This window comes from Anneissia japonica, unplaced genomic scaffold (genome assembly GCF_011630105.1).
Source record: "Anneissia japonica isolate Jap-2015-1 unplaced genomic scaffold, ASM1163010v1 scaffold287727_len1644234_cov201, whole genome shotgun sequence".
NCBI classification, from domain to species: Eukaryota; Metazoa; Echinodermata; class Crinoidea; order Comatulida; family Comatulidae; genus Anneissia; species Anneissia japonica.
In genome coordinates this window covers 977,408-988,358 of record NW_022713615.1, presented here as the reverse complement: position 1 = coordinate 988,358, position 10,951 = coordinate 977,408, and the positions used below count along the sequence as shown (strand labels likewise).

General features: G+C 34.9%; 1 protein-coding gene across 4 annotated transcripts; it reads left to right on the top strand.

The window, feature by feature from the left end:
- The first annotated feature begins 417 nt into the window (after nucleotides 1–417).
- On the top strand, nucleotides 418–9,809 carry LOC117108563 (probable serine/threonine-protein kinase DDB_G0271682). 4 transcript variants are annotated; one of them, XM_033250613.1, is made up of 3 exons: nucleotides 418–540; nucleotides 4,003–4,291; nucleotides 5,157–9,809. In XM_033250613.1, exons 2-3 carry the CDS (start codon nucleotides 4,083–4,085, stop codon nucleotides 6,427–6,429), a joined length of 1,482 nt encoding a protein of 493 aa, XP_033106504.1. In that variant the 5' UTR covers nucleotides 418–540; nucleotides 4,003–4,082; the 3' UTR covers nucleotides 6,430–9,809. The 4 variants fall into 4 exon arrangements, with proteins under 4 accessions (XP_033106504.1, XP_033106503.1, XP_033106506.1 ...); XM_033250612.1 differs by lacking the exon at nucleotides 418–540 and adding an exon at nucleotides 1,977–2,383; XM_033250615.1 differs by lacking the exon at nucleotides 418–540 and adding an exon at nucleotides 2,476–2,498.
- Nucleotides 9,810–10,951: the final 1,142 nt, after the last annotated feature.

The following is a 10,951-nucleotide window of genomic DNA, read 5'->3' as shown; positions in this document are numbered from 1 at the left end:
AAAATATCCCCGTAGACGCTATTGAATTACTAATTATTTATTTTATGTAAGAAATAAATCTATGACCCATGTTTTTTAAATGAAATAGGGTTAAATTTTCTGGATATATATACACCAAGGTAGGCCTACGCCTATTTGTTGAATGTTTCTCTTTGGCCTCCTCCAATTTATTCCCATTTTTTATCTCCTTCAAGTAATCATATCAATACATTTGATTTGTCCATTTTAAAACTTACTTCTCACTCTTTTGCGAACTGTTCATTAATAAAGTTCTAATATTTTTCATCTCCTTTTCAACAAGTTGGCTAATAAAAGCGCAACATCGTCAACCCAAAATACTGTTAATTTAATACTGTACTTTTTGATGACATAATGTCAGATTCGTGTTTTATAGCGCCCTCTCCAGGCAATATAATGCAGTTTTTTAAAATGCTAGAAGCGGGATCGTCTGAAGACTGCGTAATTTTGTTGACTTGAATTTACAGTAATATTTGAGCAGTATTGTTTAGGCCTAGATATATCTTGGCCAGCAGAAGTGAGGTTTGTATCTTTTCATGCCAAGATAGTTTTTATTTTAATATACCGTAGGCTTAGACCTAAGAAAAAAGTGAGAGACGAATAAGTTAGGCTAGCTAGAGAGGCTACGCGCGGCCAGTGGCAGTAATAGGCCTAGGGCCTAGGCTAGAGCGGTCCACAGCCTGCTGAACGATGCCTAGGCTAGCCAAATGCTAGCCTAGGCCTTGTCTGAAACTGTTTATCTTTTCAATAGCCTAGGCATATGTCTGTTTCTTTTTTTTTCATATTATATATGGATGCCCAGAAAAACTAGGTCTAGGCCCAGCCAGGCCCAAGTAGTACAGACAGTAATGGGTATTCACAGTAATAATACTACTGGAAATAGGCCTAGGCCTATAGGCCTAACCTAGGCCTAGGCCCTTAACTTTAAACCTTATATAAATATTATTTAAGACTAAGAAGAGGCATAATTAGGCCTAGGGGGCCTACGCCTAGCCTACCCTAGGCTAGGTCCTTATTTTTCATGAGGAGAAGTTAGCTTAACTACTACTACCTAGCTTAAACTAGGCCTTATTAGGCCTGGGTCTGTCATTTAGAAGTACAAGATATATTTATTGGTCAACATGCACAACTTGGTTCACATGAAATTTGGTTTCCAAATACTTCAACTGATACATTAATTCAAATAAAAAAGGCTAATTGAAACTACAAACATATTCAAAAGACAGAAATGGCAGGGCATATTTTTTTAGGATAAATTTATAAAAAAGACAAAATAGATTGAAATTCAGAGGAATTGTAAACGAAAGTTAACGAAGTTGGTATAAAGTATATATTATCTGTTAAATTTAAATACTTTATTATGCTACTCAATTTTTAAGCTGCTGTCATTAGTCAAATAGCAAAATCCTAATAAATGATGAATTTTGCTAATATTTACATTCAAAATTAGCCAAAAAGCTAATGGAATTGAAGCTATCATTGCTTATATTCTTTTGTTTTGGCTAATCACATTTCTAATTGGCTAATTGTTTTCATACCGAATTAGCCAAATTGCTAAATATTTTTTCGGGCAGCTTAATTAAATCCTGGATACTATTGAAAAAAAAAAATCCAGCGTCCAAGTTTGTGTGGAGGAATTGTAAGTTAATTTTCTTTTTCTACATGTATTTTATTTTTGTATGTTTCTTGGATGCACCATAAATTTTGTATGAGTGCCACTGTATCAAAAGTGGATCCAATAAATTGATTGATTGATTGAGGTCCGCACTCTCATGTTAACTGACTGATAAGCTACCGGTATTTATAATTTTTTCCGGTTGGAAAAACACGATTAATACGTCCTTTAAAAAAAAGAATGTTTATGGACATCCTTTCTTTGGAGGAGGTGCTATAAATAGCATCTTCCTGTTTTATCATGGTGTGGATGTGTTAGTTAATGTTGTACACGAAAAAAAAAAACATCTATTAAAATAAGAATTGCATTGCAGTATTCCGAGAGCCAATAATGTCATTGATGCATTATATTTGTTTTAACGTGTCTCGTGGGAATCCCGGCGTATACTAGTATAATGAGCAGTGCTTGTGATTTATACTGGGCCGTATCGATGATATTACAGTACAATACCATCAAGAGTTAACGAATGATTGACCCTTGACAGTTGAACTCATTGAAAATGATAAGCAGGAAACACGGAAAAGGGTGGTAAAAACCGATGTTCAACAATGGCCGCTATTATAATATCGCTATAAACCTACGCAAATGTGACGAACTGAGGTGGTTTTTTTTATGAACACCGAATGCTTTCTTGCGTTTCGCCTTCCTTCAGTCCTTTGGAACATATAATATATGCCGGTTGGTAAAACGGTAGGATTAGAAATGAGTTCGTTTATTATCCAACCAAGATTAAATCTGTAAAAAATGTTAATTATTATATGTTCGCGTCTGTGGTAAACCATAACATTTACAGAATAGTATAATGGTATGTTTGTCTCCACATAGCGATTTTTAAAATAACGGTACATTTTTTGTTTTGTTATATCTGTTGATATTAAAATATTTTATAATTAAACCACAGAGAAATGAATAACCAACATTGTTGGTCAGGTAGGTTCTCTGACTAGTAGTAGTATATCTTGTGAATTTTGTACTTATGCGTGATCGTTTTATTGATGTAACATACAATATTTATGGACATTGTAATACATTTTGGTGGTATAATCATTTTAATTCTGTACCCTGCTCATTTTTATGATCTCATCATCTCTCGCGATAGGCATCTGTGTGGTGATTGCATACGGGACACTACATTTTCAGAACGTATGATCTTACAGGGTGGTGCTATTTTAAAACGTACGATAATCATAATAGTGCTATGGTTCCATAAATTAAAATGTCGTGGCATGTCTTTTTTTACTTATACAGTAATTGGTTTTTAACTACTGTACTGTGAAAGTCGATAATGTTTTCTATGAACGATTAGAGGCTTGCTAATAATATATTTACTTAGACAGGTGCAATAAATCAAAGGAGGTTTTATTTTTAGGTATCTTAAAACGTTTGTAACTGTATATTACTTGCACGCCCAAAAATATTGTAGTACTGTACTCAGAGACCAGTCTGACTGTACTATAGCTTGTCCTTGATCTAAGCTAGGGGAGCTCAGGTGCACGTCTATCCATGGTCTATCTTATCATGTCCTTGAACTTTAAAATAGAAATACGCAGTACAGCAGTTAGGTCGACACCCGACTGTACCATTAATGCCCACAGGTTCCCAAAAAGTGTTCACACGTTGTTTTTGTTTTGTTAAATGCCATCCAGGTATGCTGTGATCTGAGGATAAACCCTAACTATATATGACAATAAAATTATAAAAGCTTTAATAGGAACTACTGTACGAACATTTTTAGATGCTTAAATGACACGACAGAAGGTAAAGCGCGTTTTGGTGGAAGGTCTTCATGCATTAGGGACCATCTCATCAGCCAGACCAAACAATAACACACATACACACCTACCTTTGAGCAGCGAGCTACTTGTTGCGGCTTGCCTTTTGGTCGATTTCCTTAACATTAATTATGATAAGCATGCATGTCGCATAGATTTATTTACGTTGAATCATTGTGGAATATTATTTGACAAACTCCACATTATCGAAACTGGTATCTTTTTTGTGGGTAGGCATATTTACACTTATCATTTTTACGCACAAAATAAACCTTAATTCGGTCCTGGTGTGGCGGTAGGAAGTTGTCTTCGGCTGATGATCCCGTTATTCGTGGCATGTTAAAACCGGTTCTTGGTTGTCGAAGTGGCTACGAATGACTGAAGTGAACGCTGTAAAACCACCTCCCTGATAAAACAATGTGACAAAGTGCTTGATGTTTTATCACAATTAATACAATGACATTGTTCAACCTTTATTGTCAAACTCTATTATTAGTCAAGTCATTCTACATGTAACATCCTTCTTCTATTTTGCAGAGTTGAGCCTCTAGACATTGCAAAATACATCACAATTGCATGAGGCAAAAAGCGATTCGGAGCCCATCGACGATCGTTGCATGTCTAACCAAAACTGGTCAATGGGCCTAAGCCAGACAAGGGCTCAAACAGAAGTAAATAATATGTCTGATTCCTCTGGTGTCAGTTATGTTTATACGCCTGGTAGACGGCGTACTAGAGCCTCTTCTATCAATCGAACTGCTAAAAAGGTCGTTAGGTCAACTCGTGTCTCAATGGGTTCGGTAGTGAAGAAAACGACTCCAATCAGGTATGTTTACAAACTCACCATTTTAGGTGTCCTTTAAGCCGGTTTTCCACTTGGCGAATTTATTTGCGCATTCACATTTCTATTAGAGTTTTCGCTTAATCGAAATTGGTATTCAAACTGTTTCTACTTTTTGCGAAGCAAAAAAATGTGCGCAACCAATCATAACTCGGGTAACAAAGCCGGTTTTCCAGTAGTCAAATTTATTCGCCCGAATTGAAGGCGCAGGTTCGGTTCCTGAGCTCTGATTTGTTGCGCACATTTTTCGCTTCTTAAAAGTAGAAACAGTTTTAACTGCCAATTTCGCTAAAGCAAAAACTGATAGAAATGTGCATACGCATGAACGATGCTCTCGATTCGAGCAAATAAATTCGCCTAGTGGACAACCGGCTTTACAGGAGGTTTACTGTAATTCACTAGTACTAGTCCTTTAAATTTGTACGGAGTGAACTACAGTAAGTGAATTTCAACTTGTTCACAATGTTATCCATCAGAATTTAATTTAATAATTTTTCTGTTGAAAATAATATTAATAAAAATATTATTTTTATACTCCTGATCTGAAGCTTGAAAGTCCGATCTACAGCAGCTGTATCAGGTGATCCCACAATGCATTTGAATTTTTTATATTTTATGGATAAATTGAGAAAAAAAGCAATTATATAGCTCTGTTCTAATTTTACATTGCAGTTGTAAGGTATAATAGAAAGATTTGACTATGCTCACAGTGAAAGTCGCTGTGTTTGCTAATTGCAATAAGTGCTCATTGATTTGCGCATTAGTCTCATCCACATATTACAAGATGAAATAACTTATTTATTATTATAATTTTTTTTTAACTTATTTATTATTGTGAATTTTTTCCTAGAGCAAGAAGAAAATCTGAAACAGAGGTAACTTTTAAGAAGCGTGCTTGTGATGATTCTAATTACATGACACTTTGTTCGGAAATGATTCGGCACAGCAAAAGAACAATTAGAAATATGGCAAGATCAGGCAATGAAGAACTGCCAGAAATGGAGGAAAGAAACATGATTAAAAAGATTGCTACACTTACAGAGGAATTGCATAAGAATGAAGAGGAATTGCATAAGAATGAAGAGGAGATTTGTAGTCTTTATGATTGTTTACAAAAAACAGAGGAGGATTCAGAAAAGGCGAAAATGGAGATGACTGAAAAAATTCAAGCTCAGAACGAGGAAATTGAGAACCTTCATAGAGAGATGTGTAAGAGCAGAGGGCTATCTGTGAGGTTGAGACGTGGCAGTTTCAGTTTGTGCGAAACCTATATTGCAAGCTCATCCCAAATACCACAGTGTTTTATTTCAAATGGTCAGGAATTGGAACCGTTACAAACAACAAAGAGTTTATCTCGCGGTAAAGGAAGCTTTGCAAGTTGTGTTCCGTTTATCTACCGAGGCACTCAGGTTTGTGTGAAGTCGTTCTTTACAGGAAGGGTAGGCACCACCCCCGAGGAAGCCGAGGAGAATATGCTTCATGAGGCCTCAATTTTGCTGAAATTAAAAGACAACGCTGGTATACCAAAACTTTTACTTGTTATCATGGAATCCGCAAATAAGCAGATATCTTCTACTAGTCTTGTACTAAGTTACCATGGCATGGATGGACAATCCACAACTCTACAACGTATTCTAGATAATCCTAGAGTTTATGAACTATCTGAAGATATTTGGTTTAACATTGCAAATGCTATGTGTGATGTCTTAGAATCAATTCACGACAGTGGTATAATCCATGCGGATCTGAAATCTGAGAATGTTATCGTAGATAACAATTACCAACCTGTCATTGTTGACTATGGTCGATCTTGCTTGGACTCAAGTCCTAGATATGAACCAACAATTTTAGACCCCCAAAAGTATGACTGGATCGCACCAGAGGTATGTCTCCGTGCAAGTCCACACTCGTACGAAAGTGATATATACTCACTGGGTACACTTTTTTTGGATATCATCAATCAAGGACGCGTAAACTCTAATAAACTCTCTACTGCGGCACACTTGTGTCACCATCGTGCTGAATTTCGTCCCAAGATTGTAAAAGTGAAAAGTATTATAAATAAGAATACCAAATCCCGTCTCATGTGTCAATTAAGAAGATGTCGCCTTTCAACAATATAAATCAAAGGTTTATTTGTCTTACAGGGAATTTAAAAATGCAAGTTGATTAAGTTTCCCTCTAAATAGGCTCATTTGTGTTTGTTTACTTTTTTGCATGAAATGCATTTCCATTGGTTCCATAATTAAACTGATCAAATCAGAATGTTTCTCTGGTGCTGAATAAAACCATCTCAGCTAGAAAGTATTATGATTCTCTTTTTTACAATATTCAGAAATGTTAATCATTAGGTTCATAGAGCTGCCTAACATTACTATAGTACCTTTATATTAATCATTTGTGGAGCAGATGGTGTAGGATTTCTGATTCAGATTTCCTGTATAAAGCATTATTTTTTTATTCTAAGCATTATCATCATTCATGTTGCATATTGCTTAAAACCTGTGGTTTAAAGATAAATATGACTAAGTATTATATGATGGTTTTAATATGTTTAGTTTTTGGTATATGCAGGAAGGAAGTCTATGTTAATAATTTCATGGTCTAAGCTTCAGGCCTACATGTTTTTGTATGTCCTGTATGTTAAGCCAGGCACTCACTGCATCGTACAACCCTTTGACAAATCCAGGTGAGTGCTAGATGACGCGAGGCCGTCTACTGATAGTTGGTGGCGGTCTTAATGGATTGTCATTAAAAATTACAGTATCCATTGCGAGCATGTAGTTGCGTTCTTTAAAAAGTCGCGTCGGCCGACAACCGTCTGGGGCAGTGAATGTAGCGTGTTTGCATACAAACTATGGCACATTCTTATACCATTGCTTTGCTACCATGGCTATAGTAGGATAGTAACGTAAAAAAGACAAATAAACTAACGAGGCTACCATCTACCTAAATTTATATACTAAATATAAACAAGGATGTTTTATTTGTACATATGGTTTGAGTAAGGTGAAGTACTTAGAGTTCAGTGTCAGTGTTTGTAATTAATATGACTAAGCTCACCTTACCAAAGCACCCCACAGCATGTTATATATTGATATGTTGGCCACCTTGTACCATACTACAGGATTCGATTCTTTAACAGGCATATAAACAATTGTTTTATAAGGGGCTATTTATAGTCTGAGATCTAGGACTCAAAAGGCATTAGCCAACCTGGTTTCCTGCCAACTACCCACCTGATTTTTTTTTCAATAGCTTTAATACCAATTTAATCATTCCATCTATCTGATATTAGTGTATCTTCTTGAAGATGATTTTTGTTCATGATGTTGTATGTATTAATATGCATTACTTGTGTTGTGCAAGTTCTTGGGTGTGGCAAATTGTAAAGTGATAAGTAAAGAGAGGCTTTATCCATTTTGATACAGTACATGAATGTAAGGATGTGTTTTTCGTGTCAAAATAATCCTTCATACTGTACCTTTTCAGTCTTTTAATACAGTAACTATTTTATTATTGGATGTGCAGTATAGTATCCAGATGTTACCTTTTGTGTGCATAGTGTTATATAAAAGTAAAAATTTTAAATTTTAAGTATTTTCTTAATTGTGAATACTTTTATATGTAGCTTGTATGCAATCTGATGAATATAGTCTTATATGTTACAGAAATGTACATTGGTGAGACAGCCATATCTGATGATAATACACTGTGCTACAGTTTTGTAATTCAAAGATTAATTTTCTATAATTTTTTTCTTTAAGGCGAGACTTTTTTATACCATGATTCACAAAATTTTTTTTTTTAAGATCGTCAGAGGCGGGCAGAAAGAAAAAATGGAATTAAATTGTATTTTCTTATTTAGCAAATAGTTTTGTCAAAAACATCCAGACCAGTGGCGTCTCACTCAGTCGCTGACAGGGGGGTGGAGCGCCAGGGCCTCCAGCACGAGGGGCCCCGACACTCTAGTTTAAAAAATATAATATAAACTGCAATACCATTGTTTTATTCAGTGGGGCCCCGACAATTTAAACTGTCAGGAAAAACTTGGTCTGGGACCAAAATCGGTTCGCCAGACCAATTTTGGCTTTAAAATTACCTGTCAAATGTAGTCCACATAGCGGTCCGCCGTCTATTTAGTAAGTTTACAGTAACTTGTATTTTTATAACTTTGTTATTTACTTTCAAAACAAAATTTAATGACAAGAAAGATCGACGTTTCGGGTCCATCGTGGAACCATTCTCAAGATCAAGTAAATTGAAAAAACTAAAAACAAAAATACCAGTGACAGGAAGTAATTAATTTACATATCAATAGGGCCAACTGTGTGGAGCCATAGTGGAGCTAAGCTGATGTATAATTTAGTCCTTCTTAGCAGCTTAACTAAACAGTTTGGCTTTGACTGAATCAGTTTGTTAAGTGTAGGTTTCAGTTCTTTGATCCAAAGCATTTCTTTAATTAAGCAATCAAACTTGGATTTGCACTTAGATAAAACCTTGAAATAATTATTTACTTTCAATCAAATGATAGGGCTCTGTAATCTATGTTGGGTTTTTTCCATAAAATTGTCTGAAATACACTTCATATACAGTAACAGATCTTATTTTTGAAGATTTCAAGGCAGTTGCAGGCGTAATAAAAATTTAAAATTTTTCTTCTGAAATTTCCATTTGTTGTGGCGGCGGGTGCATTAATTGGACAAAAATAAAATTTCATTTTTATTCGAAATTATCATTATTGGCGGACGGCGGGTTTGCTAAAAGGTACAAAAAAAATCTGGCCTAATCAAAGATTATGCATTGTTCAATTTTTGTTTCAAATTGAAATGTAGTGTAGTTGGAGTTTTTGATATTTTGCAATGTTTTATACAGTAAAGTTTAAAACAGTAAAATGATTCACTGGGATGATTTGAGGCAAGTTACTATAAGTTTTTATATTATACAGAAAGTTGTTTATTTTTCGTTTTTGTATTACAAAGGTTTAAATGACTAGGCCTAGTAATTGCATGATTTGTAAATGGGGAAATGTAATTCTTCATGTTGATAACTGGTGCTTTATTATGAATATTCATATTTGATAATAAATATTCATACTTGATAATGAATATTCATATTTGATTACAAATATTCATTGATGTAGGTATGCATATTCATATTTGTTACTCCATAAACTGTGTTATCAAGTTATTTTAGCTCTCTTAGTAGAAATGTGGTTTGAATTTTAGAAGTTTTTAACTTCAGCACCTTGATTTTTACTTATACCATACTCTAATACAGTATGTCAGTAAATAAACGAAAGAAAGTTTTAGTACTGTAATTTTGTGGATATTCTAGTTTATTTTCTATCACTAAAATGATGTTATATGTTCCAATCAGTTATCAATGTTTTTCCCCAACTTACAGAAATATTAATAATATTGTACTAGACATAAAAGGTGCTTGGTGTATTGTTATATTGTATTGCATATTACAAGGAATAAATATTGCTTTAAATACAGTATTTTAGTTTGTTCTGTTTTAATATGACTATTATTTGTACTGTATATGCTGGCGTATAAATAAGACGACCCCAAGTTTAAGATTTTTGGACGATTTTTGTATGTCCTACAGCATATATGCAGTCCAACGCCATTTCCAATACACTTCTACAGTCAGTGAAATATGACCTTTGATCTCTAATGTCGATGAATGTCAGTTTTATCTAGCAACTTTTGTGTTTTGTTTGATTTTTATAAGCTTCAGTGCAGAACTGTACTTTAAACGACTGATAGCATAGGTCTACCGGTCTGTCAGATGAGAATGGAATGGGGGTGCTGATGGGGGATGGGGCGCGAAGGTGAAGTGTGGGGGCGCTCGATCTTTTGAAATGTGATAATTCGCAAATTATGGTGATTTTAGATGATTTTTAACTACATTTTTAATGTTTGTAATATTTATTTCAACAAGTTAACAAAAATATGCAAACATGCTTGGAGGAATCCATGAAGTCATATCCTTGAATTGTACACATGGTGTCCTCTCATAAAAGTTTCAATAATTTGAAATGAATTTTCTGCCTGAAAGTACAGTACAAGACAAGATGTTTTGTTGGTTAACCACAGATCCTATAAACTTGCCCTAGACGCAGGGTTCCCGGAACGCCGCCCTGAGCGGCGAGTGCGAAGCACAACTCAGGGTCAAAAGTGGAACGTGAAATTTGGATATGGTTTTGTAGTCAGATTTGCGAGAAAAATTTCAGCTACCCGTATTTCTCGACTGAGACGTCAGTGGGGGCTGTAATTTGTATGGCAAGGAGATTGAGCAACCCTTCATTAATATTAAGGGAATTTACGCCCAGAAACTTTGTAGTTATTAATATTTTGGTTATAATAGAAAATATTCATTTTTGGTGACGTCATACTCACATTAGTTAGCATGCATACGTCATAAGCTAGATACGTCACTTTTTCCTGGTAAGGCAAACTTTCCCGGCGTGCTTTTTTCATGGATAAACAAACGCCACTGCTTTGCACATGGATGCCTTGCCCAAGCCAGGGCTACAAGAGCCGCATTGTTAGCATTGTATTATACTTAAATAAGGTACCTCTGCAAATGAATTATTCTTAGTTATTTTTTTTTCTTATTTTTTGATTTATTTCTTCC

Bases quoted from the DNA above. Each gene is read 5' to 3' on its own strand.
- LOC117108563 (XM_033250613.1), top strand. From the start codon at position 4,083: ATGTCTAACCAAAACTGGTCAATGGGCCTAAGCCAGACAAGGGCTCAA. The intron at 4,292-5,156 runs GTATGTTTACAA...ATTTTTTCCTAG, and splicing joins AAGAAAACGACTCCAATCAG to AGCAAGAAGAAAATCTGAAA.